Source organism: Stomoxys calcitrans, chromosome 1 (genome assembly GCF_963082655.1).
Source record: "Stomoxys calcitrans chromosome 1, idStoCalc2.1, whole genome shotgun sequence".
In the NCBI taxonomy this organism is placed as follows: Eukaryota; Metazoa; Arthropoda; class Insecta; order Diptera; family Muscidae; genus Stomoxys; species Stomoxys calcitrans.
The window spans coordinates 71,517,261-71,541,331 of NC_081552.1; the positions used below are offsets into that span (position 1 = coordinate 71,517,261).

Below are 24,071 nucleotides of genomic sequence, written 5' to 3' on the forward strand. Positions count from 1 at the left end.
TTAAAATTACACACATGAAAGGGAATCTAATGACTTACTTATTCAAAGTCAAAAGCTCGCGTAGAACTTCAACATCATCAATATGTGTGTCGGCGTCCAGGAAGAATATGTAATCACTTTGTTTTTGTTTGGCTTGTTGTCTAAATTAATAAAAAGAAAGAAGGAGAAGGTTTTCATAAAATAATTTAAACAATAAATGCACATTGCAAAAATGGTCTCTCAACAATTATTCATATCGTGGTACACTTTGCGAGTACCTAAGAAGCAGACTATTAATATTCGTATATTTTATGCTCAAAAAACGGTTTATGCTCCTAATTCCGATTGCATTGAATATTTTGGAACTTCGATCTTTGATTGTCATGCTTATATTGGGTTGCCCAAAAAGTAATTGTGGATTTTTCATATAGTCGGCGTTGACAAATTTTTTCACAGCTTGTGACTCTGTAATTGCATTCTTTCTTCTGTCAGTTATCAGCTGTTACTTTTAGCTTGCTTTAGAAAAAAAGTATACTTGATTAAAGTTCATTCTAATTTTTATTAAAAATACATTTACTTTCTTTTAAAAAATCCGCAATTACTTTTTGGGCAACCCAATATTACTTTATCTTTGGGAAAATAGTGAACAAAAATTTATGTTTTTTTTTAATTACATCCCATAAAAAAACCAATGTGTAGCTTTCTATTATACTAACATTGTTATTATCTAGGCTTACACTTGCAGTCAAATTTGGAGAAGAATAAACATATTCGGCATCTGAAGTCAAAAATATCACCGGCGCTTAGCCTACTACACAAATTTAAAAACAAATTTGGTAAAGTTTGATTTGAACGAAATTGTATTGGGCCTATAACAAGAGCATTTTTCATCCGACGTTGATGAAATGTGAAACAACCTCTCTACACCTTTTAGTTGAATTTCGTTTAGATCGGGCTATATTTAATATTGCTGCCATACAGGACCGATCCCCCGATATGGAGAATTGAGCCAATAAAAGAAGCATTTTTCATCCGATTTCGATGAAATTTGTCACAGTGAGTTTTGGTAAACCCATACTCATTCTCATTCTCATTTGGTACAGATCGGATCACCTTTGGATATAGCTGTCATATAGACCGATCTCCCGATATAGGGTATTGAGCCCATAAAAGTCCTATTTTTCATCCGATTTTGAGGACATTTGAAACGGTGCGTTCTGCGTTGATCGTACAGAACGAACCATATTTGGATATAGCTGCCATGCAGACCGATCTCTGGATATATAGGGTATTGAGCCCATAAAAGTGGTATTTTCCATCTCTTTTTCAATTCGAAAAAGTGAGTTTTGTTACCCTTCTTCACCATTTTGTTGAATATCGTCCCCTATATCGGGGGATGGGTTAATAGGGCAGCTATATCCAAATATGGTCTGATCTGGACCTCACTTCACAGGAATGGATAAAGGTCTACCAGAACTCACTGTGCAAAATTTTATGGAAATCGGATGAAAAATGATTGGAGGCCATCGTAGCGCAGAGGTTAGCATGTCCGCCTGTGACGCTGGAGGCCTGAGTTCGAAACCTGGCGAGACCATCAGAAAAAAATTTTCAACTGTGCTTTTCCCCTCTTAATGCTGGCAACATTTTTGAGGTACTATACCATATAAAACTTCTCTCCGAAGAGGTGTCGCATTGCGGCACGCCGTTCAGACTTGGCTATAAAAAGGAGGCCCCTTATCATTGAGCTTAAACTTGAATCGGACTGCACTCATTAATATGTAAGAAGTTTGCCCCTATTGCTTAGCGGAATATTCATGGACAAAATTTGCATTTGGATGAAAAATTACCAATTAATTGCCTCAAGACTTTAAGTCTGGAGATCTGTCTATATAGCGGTTTATAGGCCTGATGACTTCGCATTGCATGAAATGAAATAAACAAAATAATAACAGCAGTCTAAAATCTGTAAATCTCAAAAACGAAGAACCTAAAAAGCGCTCGACATGAGCAGAGACGTGATCGAAACGTCTCAAAGAGAATAAGTATCGGACTACCCTATTTACTGTTAGCTTCATTTTCCTCATATTATCGCCAGTTGTGTGGCATCATGGTACAATATGTGGCATCATGGTACAATTAAGAGGTAGCGTCATTAGCACAATGACAGAAATCTATCCCCAACGAAAATACCTTGAGTGCCATATGCCGTAAATTGAAATGTCAAAATTATTTTAGAAATAAACTTTGATTATGTGTGGCATATCGCTTTTTTGATTATGTGTGGCATATCGAATCAAATAGAACATCTTTTAAAGATTTAAGAAATAATCACAGCTGTTTTACCAAGCCTTTGTCATTTAGATTTACGGCAAAATCCAAACAAAAATCAAAATCAGCTGTTTGCATGATAAGTGCATCCTGATGTGGCATTATCAACGCGTGAACTAATTTCTCCTTAATAGGACGAGGAAGCATTAGATCTGTACTGTAAAGTTTACAAATTAATATCCCCAGTAAAAAAAAGTTGATATGATGAGATCCAATTATATCATGCATCAGATATAATTTGATCCGAAAAATGGTTATATATAATTGTATCAAATTAGATCTAATTCGATACAATTTGTTACAATTGTATCTCGAATTTGACTGAGCTATAAACAGATCCAATTATATATAATATCTAATTGGATCTCAAATTAAAAAAAAAATTGCTGTTGTTTTTTGTTTATCATACATTTAAATGGTGTTTTTAATTAAACTCTTATTTTTTACCATTATTCACATGGACTTTTTGCCCCCAGTGGGGTTTAAACATGGGTCCTCTCGTTTGCTAGGTGGGTCCTCTCGCGGCTAAAGGTAAACAAATACAATTGTCTTAGAACAAACAGCGCCAAACAGTGGACCAAACGGTAAAACAAAAATTGGAAACAAGTCCATACAACGATTAAAGCGGTACACAATGTTCTAGACATTTGTAGAGGAGGACATAGGCTTTTGAGGAAAGTTGTTGTTGTAGGCCCATATCTCTAACACAGGCTCAGATACAGGATGTCAAAATTGAGCACTTTAAACTTCTCCAACGTTCTGGGAGCCATAACTTTTAATCTACTGAACCGATTTGCATGATTTAAAACTCTGGAGAAAGAGCTTGACGAGATCTAAAAAACATGTTTTATGTCATCATATACCGTTAATGAGATATGCATTATATAATTTTAAAATGTTTTTTTAGTGTCTTTTTAATAACTATCAATTTTTAAGCTTTATTTGAAATTTGAAGTTTTCACACAAATTGTGCCAGTATAGTTTTTCACACAAATTGTGCCAGAATAAAATAAGAATCATTTGTATACATTCAGCGGATTAAAAATGTCATTGTTTTTAATAAAAAAATATTTTTTTTTGTTAAAAATGTGCAATATTTTTCGAAAAAGATACTCGCATTTCTTTCAAGTTTTCGCAAACTTTGGCCATCAAAGCATTATCATTTATTTCCACTTTCATAAAGCGGAAGCATTAAGAAAAGTTTTAAATGGCAATTTGTTTCATTGTGATATCAAACCACCCCGTTATCTTAATATCAATATGGCCAATTTTTTCATGAAATTTCAAAAGTTTCAGAATAAAAAAAATTTCCACGGGGATTTTTTCACTTTTTTTGAGCTTGAATTAAAGATTGAAATGTTTATAATAATTAAGGTATGTCTAGCTATATCCTAGCCAAAAATGAAGTCATGGCAGCCAAAATACTAAAAAAAAAATCGATTTTCAAGTAGTGCTATATTCACTGTAAAAACCAAGTATTACGTCAAATTTATTGCACATATGTGAAGGGAATTTTTATTTGGTATCACTTCTTCTACAGAACACAAAAAGAATCGTGAAAATATGTATCTCTATTCCTTCCGATTTTGTGTAATACTAGCTGGCCCGGTGCGCTTCGCTACATAATATAATGGCTTTTTGAAAATGGATTTTTCTTTAAGCACTTGTAAGCTGGTGATCAAGGCATTCAGGGCTACGAGTCCCGTTCTGATCCACTAATTGATTTTTTTTTATTGATTATCTACTTTCAAATTTATATTTCAAAGCTACCACTTGGGATAGCCCATTATTAAAGATCTGCAGGTCCTTCTTGTGTCTATCCAAATCTGTTATAGCTGTCCTATTTTATCCTGATCGGCCTTCGTATATTACTTCTAATTCCTTTTTTTGGTAGGAGTGGGAATGGGGGTTTGCCCTCTGACAAGTCCTTTCATTTGTATACAATATATTCTCAGTCCAGTGGATTTTTCTACTCTCAAAGGAAGGAAAAATCCTATTTGGGGGTGCTCTACTCTCAAAAATCTTTCATTTTAGATCTATGCTACCATGGTAGGAAAATATGTGTGATTTAAGGAGTTTTTGGATATCAGATTCGTTTTCTACTCTCAAATATCTTTAATTTGATACCGATATTGTCGTGATTGGTCTATAAATCCGAAATATTGGTCCGAAAATTCCGCTAGAAATTTTACACAGATACTTAATATTGAGGTATAAACCGATCTTCTTTTGTCCGATATGGCTGAAATTTTGAACATAGTGTTGTTGTTGTAGTAGTGTGTTATACACTGAGGCGGCAGCCCTTGCCGATGAAGGAATCCATCGGGCCAATCCGGTACGTACAACCGGCTGCCATGGGATTCTGTTATGACTTCCAATAACTGTGCTAAACACTGTCTACATTGTGGGGAGAGGGACGACCATCAATTACTTAGACTCATTTTTTATGTCATATTCGTAGTCTAATCCCTAATACTTTCATTCGAGTCCTACATTGATATGTACGTCCAATATGTCTGTTTGGGACAGTTTTGGAGTTGGGCGACCCCTTGGATACTTGAAGGGTGTTTCTCGCATTCCGTGATCGCCCGGATCTCCGCCTGTAAGACCGAATTATGGTCAGGCAGGTCTCAGTCCCTGGTTTCTCATTGTAGACCCCCAGGCCCACTTTGTCCTCTAGATTGTTCCATTCGTGTAACATGATCTTCCAGATGGCAATACTAGGGTTCCGTCAATCCAAGACTGAGCCGATGGCAGCACTGCCTCGCACTCGACTTCAAGGTTCATCTCAGGTATCCGATCGGAAACCTCTTCCCTTCCTTCCAGGTTTCCTATCGTCGCCTCAATTATACCGCGATGATATGAGCTACTCCCATCCTCAATCCATTCACCCATCGCCTTAAGTCTCATAACCACAGTGGCTGCCTCATACTTAATCTGTATGCCAATGTGTCGGATATCTAGAATAGTCTCCTATTGGGAGTGGCCCTCATTGTTCCGCCTATGCCAAGACAACATGTTCTCTGAACCTGTTATATGGTCTTTATGTTGCACTTTTTCTTCATAGCAGTCCACCAAACTACTGAGCCGTAAGTAAGTAATGGTCTAATCACGCTCCTGTAGAGCCAGTGGACGGACTATCCTCGGATTCAGGCCCCATTTTGAGCCTACGGCCCGTAGTGCCCAACATCTGTGAGCCTTCTCAGTACGCTCCTGAATGTGACACTTCGAATTTAGTTTCCTGTCCAAGATCACACCTAAGTATTTGACCTTGTCAGATATTGAAATCGTTTTATTGGGGAAACGTGGTGCGTCAAATTGACCCACCTTCGTCTTCCTCGTTAACAGGCATATTTCAGTCTTCTCTGGGTTAACATTGAGACCTCTGGGTCTAGCCCAGTCATATACCATATGCAAGATACTTTCGGGCCTTCTTCATAGTTCGTTCGGATCCTTACCCCTCAGAAGTATTATAACATCGTCTGCGTAGCAGACGGGTTCAAATCCGTCCTCAGTCAGCATCCGTAATAGGTCATTTATGTTGGTCACCCAAAAGAGTGATGATAAAATGCCCCCCTGTGGCGTGCCTTGTGCCACTTTCTCCCTTATATTTATACCATGGGACACACAATTTATCCACCTGTTCCTTAGAATATGGTTTATCCCGTCTCTAAGGGCCGGGCCCACCAGGTACTGGTCTAAGGATTGGATCAGAGTGTCGGTCCGCACATTATTAAAAGCCCCCTCGATGTCAATGCATACCGCCAGGGCATACGTTTTGGCATCGAAGGATTCTTCTATTCTATGCACAAAATTTCTTCTATTCTATGAACAAAATTTGTCAAAATTTGAACACATTTCGAACCGAACACTGATTTTGGTAATAAAATTCAATGATTTGCAAGCGTTGCTCGTTAGTAAGTCTATTCATGATGAAATGTCAAAGCATACTGAGCATCTTTCTCTTTGACACCATGTCTAAAATCCCACGTGATCTGTCAAATACTAATGCATGAAAATCCTAACCTCAAAAAAATCACCCTTTATATAGCCCAATATATAATTATATCTAAGGCCAGATAAAATTATATCCAACGCCAGATATATTGCGGATTTTTTAAAAGAAAGTAAATGCATTTTTAATAAAACTTAGAATGAACTTTAATCAAATATTCTTTTTTTACACTTTTTTTCTAAAGCAAGCTAAAAGTAACAGCTGATAACTGACAGAAGAAAGAATGCAATTACAGAGTCACAAGCTGTGAAAAAATTGATTGATTGTGACTATATGAAAAATCCGCAATTACTTTTTGGGCAACCCAATAGTTATATATAGCATATCTCTTTGGATACAATTATGTATTGCAAATTTTGCCCATGAACGTTCCACTAAGGAACAGGGGCAAACTTCTCGCATATCAATGGGTACAGTCCGATTCAAATTTAAGCTCAATGATAATGGGCCTCCTTTTTATAGCGGAGTCCGAACGGCGTGCCGAAGTGCGACACCTCTTTGGAGAGAAGTTTAACATGGCACAGTACCTCACAAATGTTGCCAGCATTAGGAGGGGAATTATGTATAGCAGATATAATAATATCTGGCCCCATATCCAATTACATTTACTAGCAGATATAGTTATATATAGCATCAGATATATTTAAATATAATTGGATATGACAGATCCAACATTATATTATCCCAGATATATTTGGATCTGACCATATCAATTTTTATACCCACCACCGAAGGATGGGGGTATATTCATTTTGTCATTCCGTTTGCAACACATCGAAATATCCATTTCCGACCCTATAAAGTATATATATTCTTGATCAGCTTAAAAATTTAAGACGATCTAGACATGTCCGTCCGTCTGTCTGTTGAAATCACGCTACAGTCTTTAAAAACAGAGATATTGAGCTGAAATTTTGCACAGGTTCTTTTTTTGTCCATAAGCAGGTTAAGTTCGAAGATGGGCAATATCGGACTATATCTTCGTATAGCCCCCATATAGACCCATCCGCCGATTTAGGGTCTTAGGCCCATAAAAGCCACATTTATTATCCGATTTTGCTGAAATTTGGGACAGTGAGTTGTGTTAGGCCCTTCGACATCCTTCGTCAATTTGGCTCAGATTGGTCCAGATTTGGATATAGCTGCCATATAGACCGATCTGCCGATTTAGGGTCTTAGGCCCATAAAAGCCACATTTATTATCCGATTTTGCTGATATTTGGGACAGTAAATTGTGTTAGGATCTTTGATAACCCTCATTAATTTGGTGCAGATCGGTGCAGTTTTGGATATAGCTGCCATATATTGGGTTGCCCAAAAAGTAATTGCGGATTTTTCATATAGTCGGCGTTGACAAATTTTTTCACAGCTTGTGACTCTGTAATTACATTCTTTCTTCTGTCAGTTATCAGCTGCTACTTTAAGCTTGCTTTAGAAAAAAAAGTGTAAAAAAAGTATATTTGATTAAAGTTCATTCTAAGTTTTATTAAGAATCCATTTACTTTCTTTTAAAAAATCCGCAATTACTTTTTGGGCAACCCAATAGATCGATCCCACGATTTCAGGTTTTGGGCCCATTAAATGCTCATTTATTGTTCGATGTCGCCAAAATTTGGGACAGTGAGTTAAGTTAAGCCCCTCGACATAATCCTTCAATATGCCACAGATCGGTTAAGATTTGGATATGGCTGCCATATAGACCGATGTCTCGATTTAAAGTTTTGGCCCCATAAAAGGCGCATTTATAATCCGATTTCACTGAAATTTGACACAGTGACTTATGTTAGGCCCTTCAAAATTTTTTTGAAACTTGGGCTAGATCCGTTAAGATTTGGATATGGCTGCCATATAGACCGATGTCTCGATTTAAAGTTTTGGCCCCATAAAAGGCGCATTTATAATCCGATTTCACTGAAATTTGACACAGTGACTTATGTTAGGCTTTTCGAAATCCGCGTCGTATGTAGCTCAGATCGGTTTATTTTTAGATAAAGCTAATAAAAAGACCAATATTTTGTTATACACAATTGAACAATGACTTGTTGTTATAAGTATTTGGTCAAAATTGGAACATATTTTGATATAACTGCTATGGGACAAAAGGTATACAATTTTCACCGGATTTTGATGAAAGGTGGTTTACCTATATTTCCGAGGTGGTGGGTATCCATGTATGTATTTTTAAAGTTTTTAAAGTTTTAAATTATGTATGAAGTAAATTTTTTAAACCAATTGGCCTCTCTAATGGTGTACCAATATAATATGAATTTTCTTGTATATACAAGTTTTATAACGAATAAAAAAAAAACAATACTAAATTTAAATTATTTTAAAGTGTGAAATTTCTTTGACAAAAATTATATGAACATAAATCCGTTGACCTACTTTTGTTGTTAAATATATCTTAGGTTTTAAGCACCCTATTGGGTAGCTCATTGCAATTATCAACATTGGCCATTTTTGTGGCTTTTTGTTACATGCTCTGAATGAATGAATGAATAAAAATAATTTATTATAAACATGTTGGTCTCTTTTGAAACTTACACAGCCAATTGGCGAGCCCTTCTTTCATCAAATTGATCGGTGGACAAGACTATTTTCGCTGACAAATATTCGTTTTCATATTTCTTCAAATGTGATTTGGCCATAGCATCCAGATATTCCACACCACTATAGATGAATAAATGCATTTTATTTTTAGGATAATTCAAATTGACTGTTTGATTCAGGAACATATCGAAAAAGGGTACAGGCTGAATGCCAATCAGGGCCAAGGAGACCACAGGTAAGTTTTTCTCCTGCAAATGAACAAAAAGGAGATATAGAAAACATTTTCCTTGTCATAGTTTTTCGAAATAACTCACTTGCAATTCCAGACGATACTCTTGGCATATCAAACATTTTCGATTAAATGTATTGGCCAAATAGTTGGCAAATGCATTCAATTCCACTTTGCTGGGTCCATTGCCATGTATCACACTAGGTGTGCTTAAGAAATTGATATTCTTCAAAGTACCCTTATTGGTTTCCAAGTCTACATCCAATTTAACATCATCCTTGGCACCATTTAAATTTTGGAATAATTTGGATTCGGTATCCAGTTTAATGCCAAGCTTCTCTCTCAGTGTCTCATCGAGGAAGGTTTTAGTATAATACAATTGATCATCTTCCAAATCACCCAGGGGTTTTTCCAACAAAGACCACACCTGGGGGGCATAGCCAATGAAGGCGCCTGAGTTAAGGTAAGGCGACGCCTTTGGTTCAACCGTGGGATATTTAGAGGCCAATTTGGTATCAGGCCAGCAAAACTTTTCGGCCGAGAATAAAACTTTGGCACCAGATTCTTTGAATTTTCGGACAATTTCCGACATGCGGGTGGTGAAGACCACATCATAGCTGAAAGAAAGGGAAAGAATGTAAAATATAACCCTGAAGAGCAGAGTGTGAAAATAAATTGCTTACCTGTCTGTAAACATTATCAGGGTATCCTTTTCATCTTTAAATGCTTTAATGGCTTCCCTAAGGAGATTGACTTTATAGCCACCACCTAGGCCATCCATATCGCCACCTTTCCATTCTTGATCCAGGCCCAGAGGGGTAACCTAAAACATAATCCAACGATTTCAAAAAATTTCAAATTCTTAAATTAAAAAGATGATTGCAAGTTTATCAGGGCTTAGTTTAAAGTAGCCTTAAAACATACATTCTCCTCTTATCTCTGTTAAAACAATCTCTCGGCTACAAAGGGGTCATTTCAATCTTGGTTGTCAACGCATATGGATGCTGATAAACAAACGGCAGCATTTTTTTCTTCAGGTTCCCTAACACAACTGATTCATAGTTTCCATTCATGGCTTTTTTTATCAATTTCCAATAGGAAACTTTGGTCTACGTGATTCCTGCAATCATGTTCATCATCATATGCGGCACATACAAAATTGTACAAACAATTAATAATACGTATAAAAAAAAGAAAAATCTGGAACACTAAACAGTTGCATTGTGATGATGTGGTCTAGCTGTTTTTTTTTTCTTCTTTTCAAAGAAGAAACAACATCGAAGAAAAACAAAAAATTAAAAAAGCAAACCCCAACTGAACATGTGTTTGAAATATGTACAATGGAAAATTGAAAAAAAGAACATAAAAGTGATAGTAGCCATGAGTTCATTTATGTGTGTGTGGCTATCATTAGAACAATCGATTTGATTCCATTCCCCGGCCTCAGAACAGCCTCAGCCTCTCTCTAACCGGATGCAATGTAAAGATTTTCAAAAACCATATAAGCGTGGTGTTGATATTTAGGAGATCGGCATACAAAGATTTAGTGTTTATTGTTAATTAGTACAAACACAAGTTTGGAGGGAATCAGGCTGTAGATATTTTATGACTTTAGGAGGGGCGAAAGCAAGCTTTAAGTCTGAGAATTTGAATACTCGATTGTATCAACCCAAAACTCTGGTTTGATGTATCGAAACTTGATTCGTTAAGCCTTTCTTTGGAAAAGTATATTTTGTTTTAATCTGATGCTTATTAGACATTAAGAATAACAAACTAGAACATCCAAACCTGAAGTTAAATACAATATATTAAAGGCACGGGGTCTCATTACATTTCAAGAAAAATTGGGAATTTCATGTAGACAGGGGGACTAAACTACTTAAATAGCCACATATTTGTAGGTAGAGATAGCAATCCTCGTCATGCTTCATAGGTGAGCCAGCTTGTTCCGGCCCATAGGAGCGATCGCCGATGGTTATTTAAAGGCGGCAACAGCAAAGTTAGACAGACTTTGGAAGTTTATAAGGTTGCACTCTGAGGGATGAGTCTAACTCTGAAAGTCTGAACTGTACAGAGAATCCCTGAAGAACTATAACAGCGAAGTAAAATCGTCAAAGAGAGAGTCATGGGCCGGTTTTACGCAACGACAGAGAGGATTACTGAGGGAGAATGCAAAAGTACAAAAGCGTGATAAAATTGTCCAAGAGGGCCTCATGGGCCGGTAATTGCAAGTCTATAGTGAGTTGATCGAGTCTTTTTGGTTTCTCAGTTTGCTCTCTAACTAAATACTAAATTTCCGATGAACATTGCATTAAGGAACAAAGGATACTTCTCTCATTTCAACAAGTGTAGTCCGATTAAATTTTAATCTTAGTAACAAGGGACCTCCTTCTTATGCCAAGTCCGAACGGTTTGCAACACCATCCAAATGTAGCCAGCATTAGCAAAGGGGATAACCACCGTTCACGCCGGGGTTTGAACCCAGGCATTCGGCGTCATAGGCATACATGCTAATCTCTGCACCACGGTTGCCTCAGTTTGCTGTCTAAGTTCTAGCTTCTCACATATCAATGATTCCTATCCGATTCAAGTAAGGGCTCAATGGTAAGGGACCTGCTTGTGGTGTGCCGCAGGGCAGGGCATCACACTACCGCTTACATTTTTTTTATGTTCTCGCCAGACTTCGAACCCAAGATGTAAACCTCTACGCTACGGTGGCCTCCGCAGGGTAATCTCTAAGAGCCCGAAATCCCTACCAGCATGCTTTTACATTAAAGGTTGGTCGGATGACAGACCCTTTCATGACGTGGTAGGCTACGTAGAAGGAAATGGGTTACTTTATTTTGCTGGCCTTTTTGCACTGGCTCTGTGATGAACATGAACATCGATCTTCTCCTGGTAAATTGGGTTGATGAAGGCCAGGATTATTAACGTGTCACTTTTGTAAGACGTTTCTGACCATAGTTCCGATCGCCCCGAGAACATGATGTTGTTGTTGTAGTAGTTTGTTGTGTTCTATCTTTCGTCTGCTTGATTCTGTTGAGTATCAAGATCCGGGAACTCTGCGACAAAGATGGGGTGGGTCCACAGGGATCTGGGTGGGTCGAGTGGGTCTGGCTGGGCAGTTAAACCGGTGACGTGTATTGTGCGGTCCCTGATTACAATCGGGACATACATCTTTCACGTCGGCATCAATCCTTACTCTGTAGGAGTTGAGCCAGAACTACTCTGGTTTGCAGGGGGAGGTTAATTTCTTCAGGTGACATGGGAGGCGGTCGTTCTCTACAGTAGCCATTTACCGCATCTGCTACCGTGTCTGCATGAATGTTGTCTAGACCTGCTTGATATGCCGCTTGATCTAGAGGTTCTCTCTTATAACGCTGAACCTCACGCTCTAGATCATGTAGATCTACCTTAAGGCTTCTAGGCGGAGGATATCCATAAGATGATGATTTGGATGGTCTCTGCGATAACAAACCAAAAGGTATTGCTTAGACAGCATGTAGTTATGTCTTCGCACTGGTAGGATTTTTGTCTCCTGATGGAGGTGGTCCACATGATTTGAGGGCCTTGTTTCTACTTTTGACTTTATCGCAAATTGCTGTGACATGTGGGGAGAATGTGTAAGAGCTGTCAAATGTGATACCAAGTATTTTGGGACACTTGATGGTCGGAATCATTACTCTATCGACCATCACAGTCAGCTCAGTATTCACCTCACTCGTATTTGTAATGAAGAAAGTAGCTGAAGATTTGGTGGCAGATATCTTCAGAGTTCTTGCAGCGAAATATGAGGCAAGTTCATTGAGGTAGACGTTCAACCTATCGCTGATATCAACAATGGGTGGGGGCCTGATGATCGTACAATCGTCCGCATATGATACGATCTCTATGCCGTCTGGAAGGGGTGGAATGGAGGAAAGGTAGAGGTTAAACAGCCCCGGAGATAACACTCCGCCTTGGGGAACTCCCTGTTTCACTCTACGGTGCTTCGACTTCTTATCCCTAAATTCCACAAATGACCGGCGACCATACAGATATTCCGCGACCGAGCGTTTCAGGCCTGGCTGGAAGGACGTGTTGGCAATGTCCTCAAATAGTTTGGCATGGCTGACCGTGTCGAATGCCTTCGATATGTCCAGTGCCACGAGGATCGTCCTATCACATACCCTGGGCTGATTGAAGCCACGGCAAATGTGTGCGGTGATTGTGCTATGCATTCTTCGAAATCCATGTTGATGCTCGGTGAGTGGAATTTCTCCTACGAGGCTCGGGAGGAGTAATGCCTCCAGCGTCTTTGCTGCAGGTGAGAGAAGGGAGATCGGGCTGTACGACTCCCCCAAACTCGGGTCTTTACCAGGCTTCTGCCCATTTTTCAGACATCGAGAACTTTAAGTGTGTTCAAAGACAGGTTGAGGACAGTAGTAAGGTACTCAACTCCAGGTAAATCGAGATTCTTCAACATCAATGTAGAGATTCCGTCGGGGCCCATACATTGTGATCGCTGCCCATCGGCTCGGAGACCACAAATACGGCGAATGGCCCTCCTCCTTGCCCTGTCACTCTTGGGATGCACAAAAATTGACGGTTGAACAACCTGGCGCATCTCTTCGGATCAGTCACGGTTACTTCGCCAAAAGTGACTGAGATCCTGCCATCCCGTCTACCGGGATTCGAGAGTGACTTAACAGTAGGCCACAGCTTGCCTAAACCTGTGCCTAAGGCTTGCCAGGATATCCCGATTGTAAACAGGGACCGCACGATACACGTCACCTGTTTAACTGCCCGGCCAGACCCACTCGACTCAGACCTAGATCACCCATCTTAGTCGCAAAGTTCCTGGGTCTTGACACTCAACAGAATCAAGCAGACGAAAGATAGAAAACAATATACCGCTACAACAACAACAACAACCACAATTCCATGGCCGCCAGTTGTACGTACCGGATTGATCCGATAAAGTCCTTCATCGGCAAGGATTCAGAGCTGGCAATATTCAGTCAAAAAATTAAATATCAGTGATTGATATTTTTTCGATGGATGCTTCGCAAAAGTTACATTTTTTGCAAAACTAAACAAAATTAAGCAATCCGACACTGAATGTTTCCTTTAAGATACATTGCGCCTATAGAGGGCGCAATTTTCATCCGATTAGGCTAACATATTGTTCAATGATTTCTCTCGTGACTTCCAACTGACTTTATTAACATTGGTTTAATTTGGTCTGTGCATTGATATTGAATCTATATAAATCGATCTCCTGATTTTTACTTCTCATTTTCGTTTGGAAGATAGGTGATGGGAAATTAACGATAGTATCAATACTATCGATATTTATTATTAAAACTATCGAATGTTTCGATTATCGATAGTTTGCCAGATTTACAAGGGCTGCCGCTTCAATGTACAATACAATGCTACAACAACAACGACCCGTCACTAGAAGGAGAAAGATTGGTGCAGCTGACGTTCTCTAGAGAGGCTATTTGCGATTCTTTATCACAGACCTACCTAAGTGGAGAAGCATTCGGCGAGAAGAAGACCAAAATAGGACTGAATGCGATCAACCTATGTCGCAACACTAAATGTATGAGTGGGGGGCCTAGTTCGAAAACGGTGCACTAGATGTTTACGGCAGTGGTCTGGAATCCAGCTTAAACTATTTAACACGAGGGCCCATCCTCTTTGACGGATTGGACATTGTTTACCTGTGGAGAAAAGGTCTGGATTAGAGGCTTCCGTTTTACCTGACCATTTGCATACACAGATGGGTGCAGATTAGATATAAGCAGAGATAAATTCATTAAGTTCCTACGAATAAGGGACGGATGTAATGTCTTTCAGGCAAAGGACTTCTAGATTCTGAAGACCCTGGTGCCCGATCAGACTATCATGAAACATGTGGACACTCAACCGCAGGCCTTGTGGGCTGTCTGAGGTCGGGACTGGTTAGAAGATTCAAAGAACTTCGAACCATCTAAGTGAATACTGTAGGTTGCAAAATGGTCAAGGCCCTGCTCACGGAGGCGGAGCCTATTTTTGGGAGTAGGGCGGCCTAAAACTCATAGCTACAAAAACTAAACCAAAATACCTTTCATTGCAGCTTCTTTTTCCATGGTATATCAGACTCGTGGTTCAGATCCAAATACCTTTTATTTGAGCCCCATATTCCCACAGTTGATAAATATGTCCTGTTTAGGCATCTTTTGGAGGTAGGACAGCCTCTCATCCTAACTTTTGTGGCTATTGGTTATCAAAATAATTATCAATGGGATACTCGGGCTCTCCGAGAAGAAAAGAGTGAAAGTGGTTGACTATACTGATGACATCGTCATTTTGACAGAGCTGGTATTGTTCTCCAGAAGGAAGAGTATGGCGAGTTCAGGGGTCCGGTTCTTGATGGAGTGGTGCTACCGCGTTCTTGGTAGGCTTAATTCCTGGTCGTTTTTCTTGATCAGAAATTGAACTGGAGAAGAAACGTTAAGGAGTGAGTCAAGCGGAGCTGAATGCTCTACTACTCACGTCGCAACTCGGTAACAGGAGTTGGGGACTTAGGCCGAGTACGGTCCACTGGAGGTAACCTGCGATGGTTCGGTCGATCCTCACCTGCAGGTGCCTGGTGAGAAGGTCTGATGGAGAAGGTACAGGGTAGACAGGAGTTGGGGATGTAAGCCGGCCCACTGCATGTAACCTGCGATTGCACCGGGCTCTCGAGAAGGTGTGACTATGGAGAAGGTACAGGGCTTGTCGGGAGAGCGTGTCGGACGTTTTGGACGATAGTGCTTGATTTCTGGTCATCAAGGGGTGAGGGGAACGAAGCGACTGACGAACTGGCCAGGTGTGGGTCATGGGTGGACTCTGTCACAGCGACTCTGTGTCTACTGTTTGGGATGCTGAATTTTCACTATGATGAATGCGTTGACTCGGCATGGGCTGCGCGGTTGCCAAAGCCCTGTGGCCGAGGTTCTCCGGAACGAGGACGTCAATTGTTTTCGAGCTGGGGAAGCATGGCCTTGGATTGTTGGTGGGAGTACTGACTAGACACTGCAATGTCAGGTCGCTGACATGTCGATGGGCCTGTGACGATGAGGATTTCTGTTCAGCATCGACTCTACCAATGCCCTGCGAGGACGAGAAGGCGTAGGATTATAAATGAACATCTGTTCTCTTCACTGAGTCGTTCTGGACTTCTGCAAGGGCCTAGGCGGTCTTTAGTCGGTGAGACTTCTTTCGTGCTCTAATGCCGATTATCTATATCTTTGTAAAACAGTTTTTTTCTCTTATCTTCTACTTAATTTCTTTTTAGGACAAACACAATGGATTGGCGGGTTTAAAGGTGGAGCGCCTCACCTCGAATTTGGACATTAAATTTTTGTTTTTAGATAACAAGAGCTCAAACAAAATTTTACTTGAATCGCCCCAACCATCTCCGAGATCTGGAAATAAGAGTAAAGGCGAGGATCTGCCACCTTTAGATATTAAAAAATTAAGTAGCCTATTTCTACCACGGGATCATTCTGCTTTATTTGCGAAAATTTCAAGAAAATCGCTTGAGCCGGTTTTTGAGGCTATATGAACACACAAAAAAACAAATTGACAGATTTTCTGAAAATTTCATTTCTATGGCAAAATTTCTGGAAAATTAATTTTTATATGAAATTTATTTTTAATTCAATTTAAAAACCCCATTTCTACACGAAAACTTTGCAAAAATTTCATTTATTTTGAAATTAAAAAAAAAAACAATTCGTTTCTATAAGAAAATGTCTGCAAATTTAATTGGTAATAGAAAATTCTATGTAGATTCCATTGCAGGATATTGTCCGGCTATAGACCATTTCGTTCAATGCTTTCTCTTCTCTTTCTCTTTTTCTATTCCAAATAGAAAAACAAAAAACCTTATTTTTAAAATTAGGCAGAAAAAGTGTTGCCGTTAATAGGATTAACTGATTTTTCTAGATCGGGCTTTCGTCTGGCACCACAACCAGACTCATCAGTAGGATCTGTCAAACTTTTTCTCATCGCTTTGTATCTGCGGCGAATCACTGAAAAAGGAATGTCTTCTGGGCCGAAAATGTGCTTTAAAGAGTGTTTCACTATAAAAATGCAAAATACTTTCTAATACTTGTTGTGGTCTATGCCATACTAAAAAGTTTAGATTAACACAATGGTGGTGAAATGATTGATCGATAGAACGATTTTTTATGAAGCCATAACTCATTAATCTCTATTAGAGCCGTTTGTCTTATATTGAATACCGAAATATGTAACAAATTGCTTATGCTTCTCCTTCCAAAATTGTACATATTAGTTTAATATATGCATGTGTTTCATTGTCATGGAGAGTTTTTGTTCAAAATCATTTCAAATGTCAAAAAAAGAGCGCGTTCCATGTCGGTATATAGCACCACAACCGCCACACACATCGAAGCAAAACGTATTTCATCTGCCAAATTGCCATAAGCAAACAAAAACAGCCATCAAAAATTCACAAATTCATAAACATAATCTCAAGCTAGTGCAAAAAAAAAAACAAAAAATCAATCCAACCGGTATAGGCTAGTGGTGGCATCAATAGATGGGTCGGCTATTTAGCTATTTGAGCTTTTGTTGGCAATCAAAAGGCAGATAGATGATCATTTGAATCTTTGTTATAAAACACAGTTACCAACAATAAACATAAATCAAAATACGATAATTAATTATAAATTTGAGAGTTCATGATAGAAATGTTTCATTCATTAATGCAGTCTGAATGAGACTTTTTATCATTTGCATATGAAAGTTAAGAGCCAAAAACGGGTTCTAATAATTGACAAAACTAAATACGATGACATGTCGGCCACCGATATTTAAAACAAAAGCAATTGATTTCTTTTGATTGCTGCAAAAAACAAAAAAAAAACTACACCATTTTAGAAGAAACTCTTACCTCTATGTTCCATTTGTAACCCATTGAAGTTTTCTTAAAAATATCATTTCTATAAAAAATTGTATGAAAAATTTATTTCTAAAGATTTTTTTAAATCCATTTCTATGCGAAATTGTGTCAAAAAGTCCTTCCTATGGGCAGCTTTGTCAAAATTTCATTTTTATGGGAAATTTTCGGAAAAATTTCATTTCGAAGCAAATTTTTGGCAAATTTTCATTTCTATGGGAAATTTTGTTAAAGTTTACTTGCTATAGGAAATTTTGTTAAACTTTGATTGCTATAGGAAATGTTGTCAAAATTTCATTTCTATAGGAAATGTTGTCGAAATTTCAGTTCTATACGAAATTTTGTTCGAATTTCATTTCTTAGGAAATTTTGTCAAAATTTAATAAGAAATTTTGTCAAATATCATTTCAAAGGAAATTTCGTCCAAATTTTCTTCTAAAGAAAAATTTCTGTTCACTAGAAAATTTTGTACAAAATTCATTTCTATAAAAATTTTGTAAAAATTTCCTTTCTATAGGAAATTTGGCAAAAATTCATTTCTATAGGAAATTTTGTCATAATTCCATTTCCATAGGAAATTTCGTCAATATTTTATTTTAGTGGAAAATTTTGTCAAAATTTAATTTCTGTGGAAAAAATCTTGCCAAAATTGTATATAATGGGAAATTGTGTGTTTGTGCTTTCCTTTTTAGGTCTTAAAATCTGATTGAGATTCCATTGCAGGAAATTTTCCGGCTTTAGACCATTGTTTAATGCTTACTATTCAAAGAATAATACAGCAAAAAACATTTAAAGTCAGCAAAAAGTGTGTTGTTGCTAGAAGCATTTGACTGGTTTTCTGTATCGCGATTTCGACCAAGATTTTCGACCAAGAAAAATCATCAGCAGGAGATGTCAAATGGATTATGGATGCTTTATAACCATTCCAACTGGAGTAAATTGTAAAGCACACATCTGAATTTGAACAGGGCTTTTTAAGACGACTTGTTTCATAAGCGCAATAGAAAACAAATCAAATCTTACTTCCCTAATTGCAAAAAACACAAACTTATTTTGCAAAACTCTTTTGTTCTTCGCACGGCGATCGCCCAACGGTTGATTCTACCAGTGCTGTTTTTGTGTATAGGCTGTGACCTACACCACATGCGACGTGCCTTTCGTTTGGTTTGTCTGTTTGCGTTTTCTTTTTTTGGTCTTAAAATCTTATTGAGATTCCATTACAAGATATTGTCCGGCTTTAGACCATTGTTTAATGCTTTCTATTTAAAGAATAGTATAGCAAAATACATTTAAAAGGCAGCAAAATTATAAAAATTTCATTTCAATGGGACAATTTCGGCAAAATTTCATTTCAAAGAAATTTTTCGTTTAAATTTCATTTCTAAGGAAATTTATTCAAAATTTCATTTCTATAGAAATTTTGTCAATATTTTATTTCAGTGGGAAATTTTGTCAATATTTTATTTCAGTGGGAAATTTTGTCAATATTTTATTTCAGTGGGAAATTTTGCAAAATTTAATTTCTGTGGGAAATCCTGCCAAACTTTTATTTTGGGAAATCTTGCCAAAATTTTATATTTTGTCAAAATTTCATTTTTATGGGAAATTTCGTCAAAACAACGGGAAATTTTGTCAAAATTTCACTTCATAGGAAATTTTTCAAAATTTTGTTTCAAAGGGAAAATTTGGTCAAAATTTCATTTCCATGGCAAATGTTGTCACATTTTCATTTCTATGGGTATTTTGTCAAATTTTCACACATAAGGGAAATTTTGTTATAATTTAATTTTTATCGGAAATTTTTTCAATATTTCATTTCTGTAGAAAATTTTGCTAAAATTTAATTTCTATAGAAATCAAAATTACATTTCTATAGAAGATTGTGTCAACATTTAATGTTGTTAAAGTTTCATTTCTATAGAATTTTGGAGAAAATTTCTATAGAAAATTTTGCAAAAATTTCATTTTTATGGAAAATATTTCATTTCTATAGGAAATTTGGCAAAAAAAAATCTCATTCCTACAAAAAAAATTCACGAAAAATTCCATTCTTAAGGAAATTTTGTCAAAAGTTTATTTATATAGTTAATGTTGTCAAATTTTTATTTTTATAGGAAATTTTGTCAACATTTAATTTCTGTAGGAAATGTTGTCAAAATTTCATTTCTATTAGAAATTTTATCACAATTTCATTTTTATGGAATATTTTGTCAAAATTTCATTTTTATGGGATATTTTGTCAAATTTAATTGTTATAGGATATTTTTTTCAAAATTTCATCTTTATGGGAAATTTTTTCCAAATTTTATTTTGTTTGGGAAATTTTGTGAAATTCTATTTGTTACAATTTAATTTTTATTGGAAATTTTGTCAAAATTTTATTTCTAAGAAAATTTTGCTAAATTAAAATTTAATTTTTGTAGAAGATTGTGTCAAAGTTAAATTTCTGTAGGAAATTTTGTCTAAATTTAATTTCTTTAAGAAATGTTGTTAAAGTTTAATTTCTATAGAAAAATTTACGAAAATTTCATTAGGAAATTTTGCAAAAATTTCAATTTCTACATGAAATTTTGCGGAAATTTCATTTCTATTGGAAATTTTATCATTATGTCATTTCTATTTATTTATTATTTATATAGCTAATGTTGTCAAATTTTTATTTCTATATTCAAAATTTCATCTTTATGGGAAATTTTTTCCAAATTTTATTTTGTTTGGGAAATTTTGTGAAATTCTCTTTGTTACAATTTAATTTTTATTGGAAATTTTGTCAAAATTTTATTTCTAAGAAAATTTTGTTAAATTAAAATTTAATTTTTGTAGAAGATTGTGTCAAAGTTAAATTTCTGTAGGAAATTTTGTCTAAATTTAATTTCTTTAAGAAATGTTGTTAAAGTTTAATTTCTATAGAAAAATTTACGAAAATTTCATTAGGAAATTTTGCAAAAATTTCAATTTCTACATGAAATTTTGCGAAAATTTCATTTCTATTGGAAATTTTATCATTATGTCATTTCTATAGGAAATTTTCCAAAAATTTCAATTCTATACGAAATTTTCCGGAAATTTATAAAATTTTGCGGAAATTTTATTTCTATAGGAAATTTTTTTCGAAATTTTATTTCTATAGGAAATTTGTCATTTTATTTCTGTGGGATATTTTGTCAAAATTTCATTTTAATGGGAAATTTTTCCAAATTTTATTTTTAGTGAAATTTTGTCAAATTTTCATTTCTATAGAAAATTTTGGCAAAATTTCACGTCTATGTCAAACTTATTTTTTTTTTTTGGAAGTGTTGTCAAAATTTCATTTAATTTTACAGGAAATTTTGTCAAAATTTAATTCCTTTGGAAAATTTTGTAAAATTTTTTTGTTTCTAAGATTTTTTTTCATTTCTATAATAAACTTTTTGTTAAAGTTTCATGGAGTCTAAAAAATGCATCTCTAACTGACTCCTATCCACTTGTGTCACCTTTTGTTTGTTTTGGAAATGCTGCTCTACATACAAGTTCTGTTAGAATTTAAATTTTCTTTTTTGTTTGTACAATGCTCTTTAGCGTGATAAAGTCTTCTTTTATCTCATGGAGAAAGGTGTTAACATTTGAAAACATAACAAAAACTCACCTCTATATCGTAGACTTTGGCTGAACGTATGTACCGCAAAAAGCCATCCGTTCGCTCTGTGGCCACTGTAAAAACTTTGACTTTAGCTGCAAAAACAACAAAAAAAAGCAAATTAGTAAATTGTGAATAACCGCAGAAGTAGCTCTCATATGTAACAAAATTGGTGTGAACGTATGTTTGTATATGGACAGATGAACATATATGGCCAAATGGTTTCTATCACCTCTCTTTTAGACCATTTTGGTATTATCTGAATGGTTTAAAGGTAGCATTTAATGATAAATCGATTTTTATACCATGCGAGATATACACAAATCTTTTACGACATTTGTTTTAAATTAATGGCAAAAACACGCCAACTGATTGAGAAATAATGCAAATACTCCATGGGCTTCCCTGATAAAGCTAGAAGTACTGAATTTTAATGAAGCTTTTGCTATTTTATGCTTAAAATGTTTAATTGTTATATTTGAATAATTAGAATTTTGGATTTGAGGATAAAAAAAATCCAATTACGTTTCAAATTATAACAAACTAAATAGTTGAGAGAAAAGAACTGAGGATGAGCTGAATGAAATAGAATTTTAAGGAAATATGAAGATTCATAATCGTAGCTTGGTTATGATACGAAAATAACTGCTTTTGATTTAGGCATACTGAATTAGTGATGTGCGCGTGAGTGATTGTCCACACACGATGACGCACGCTCACGAGGAAAAATTTTACTCACATTCACGCACGCCCACGAGACTAAAATTTAACCCACGCACGACTTACGAAACACTCACGAAACAATCAAGACTCACAAGAAACTCGCGAGGCACGAGAAAATCACGACTCACGAGACAATCACGAAACACTCACGTCTCACGAAAAACTCACTATTCACGGTTAAAGAAATATTTTTCCATGAAGCGAATAAAAATTGTTTCCATGCGTCTCAAATAATACTTACTTTACTTTAATTGGCTACGACAGAATATTTGTTCCACTAGCCGAACGTAGAATAGCGTTCCAAGCGCCTCGATCTTCTGCGCTCATTTTAAAATCTCTGACACTAAGTTTCGTGGTGTCTCCCACAAATTGATCTTTCCGTCGGGCTTTTGGTCTTCCCGGTTTGCGTGTACCACCGTGTTTGCCTTCAAAAGACTTCTTTGCTGCAGCTTCTTCATCCATTCTGACAACATGACCTAGCTAACGCAGCCGATGTATTTTGATGCGTGTAACTATGCTATCGTCGTCATACAGCTCGTGGTTCATACGTCGCCTATATTCTCCGTTAACGCAAACTGGTCCATATATTTTACGAAGAATCTTTCTCTCAAATACTCCAAGCACTGCCTCATCTGCCTTCACAAGTACCCATGCTTCAGAACCATATAACAGCACGGGTAGTATCAGTGTCTTGTATAGTGTAATCTTCGTCTGTCGAGAGGTGGCCTTGTTTCTAAACTGCTTACTTAGTCGAAAGTAGCATCTGTTTGCCAGTATTATTCTTCGCTTAGTCTCAAAACTGGTATCATTCGTTTCGGTTACGGCAGTGCCGAGGTAGATAAAGTTACTGACTGTCTCAAAGTTGTGGTTTCCAACTTTCTCCATTTTCGTTATCTGATCGGTTGCGCAAGGCTTTTTGGGAGTTGAAACCATCCATTTCGTCTTATCTCCATTTACTGCAAGACCCATTTTCACTGACTCTCTTTCAATTCTTTCAAAGGCTGCAGTTACTACATCCGGTGACCGACCTATGATATCGATGTTGTCGGCATAGGCGAGTAGCATGTGTTCTCTTGTGATAAGTGTGCCATATCTATTCACATCTGCATCTCGTATAATCTTCTCCAGCAGGATGTTAAAGAGATCACACTATAGGCTGTCTCCTTGTCTGAAACCTCGTTTGGTGTTAAATGGTTCCGAAAGATTCTTTCCTATTCTTACTGAGGAACGCGTATCAGCAAGCGTCATCCTGCAGAGTCTTATTAATTTTGCAGGGATACCAAACTCAGACATGGCTTGAAATACTTTTGAACGTAAAGGAGTATCGAAGGCGGCTTTGTAGTCAACGAAGAGATGGTAGGTGTTGATTTGTCCTTCTCGGGTCTTTTCCAGGATTTGGGGCAGTGTGAATATCTGGTGTAGGGTGGATTTACCAGGTCTAAAGCCGCATTGATAGGGCCCAATTATCTCACTGACTTTAGGTTTCAATCTTTCACACAGTACGCTCGAGAGTATTTTGTATGCGATGGGGAGGAGACTTATTCCTTTGTAGTTGGCACATTCCGTCTTGTCTCCTTTCTTGTGTACGGGACATAGTATGCTGAGGTTCCAATCATCGGGCATGCGTTCTTCTAGCCAGATTTCGCAGATAAGCTGATGCATACGCCTTATCAACGTGTCGCCTCCGGCCTTA

At 36.9% G+C, this 24,071-nt stretch overlaps 1 protein-coding gene across 1 annotated transcript in view; it reads right to left on the minus strand.

Moving 5' to 3' along the window:
• The window catches only part of LOC106088052 (procollagen-lysine,2-oxoglutarate 5-dioxygenase), a 108,529-nt gene that overhangs the window by 46,968 nt on the left and 37,490 nt on the right, over positions 1-24,071 (minus strand). Inside the window, exons 2-6 of the mRNA XM_013253348.2 lie at positions 21,665-21,750; positions 9,785-9,924; positions 9,187-9,718; positions 8,867-9,120; positions 39-140 (exon numbers count right to left, since the gene is read on the minus strand). Coding sequence (XP_013108802.1) covers positions 39-140; positions 8,867-9,120; positions 9,187-9,718; positions 9,785-9,924; positions 21,665-21,750 — 1,114 coding nt within the window. The remainder of the gene's footprint in view (positions 1-38; positions 141-8,866; positions 9,121-9,186; positions 9,719-9,784; positions 9,925-21,664; positions 21,751-24,071) is intronic.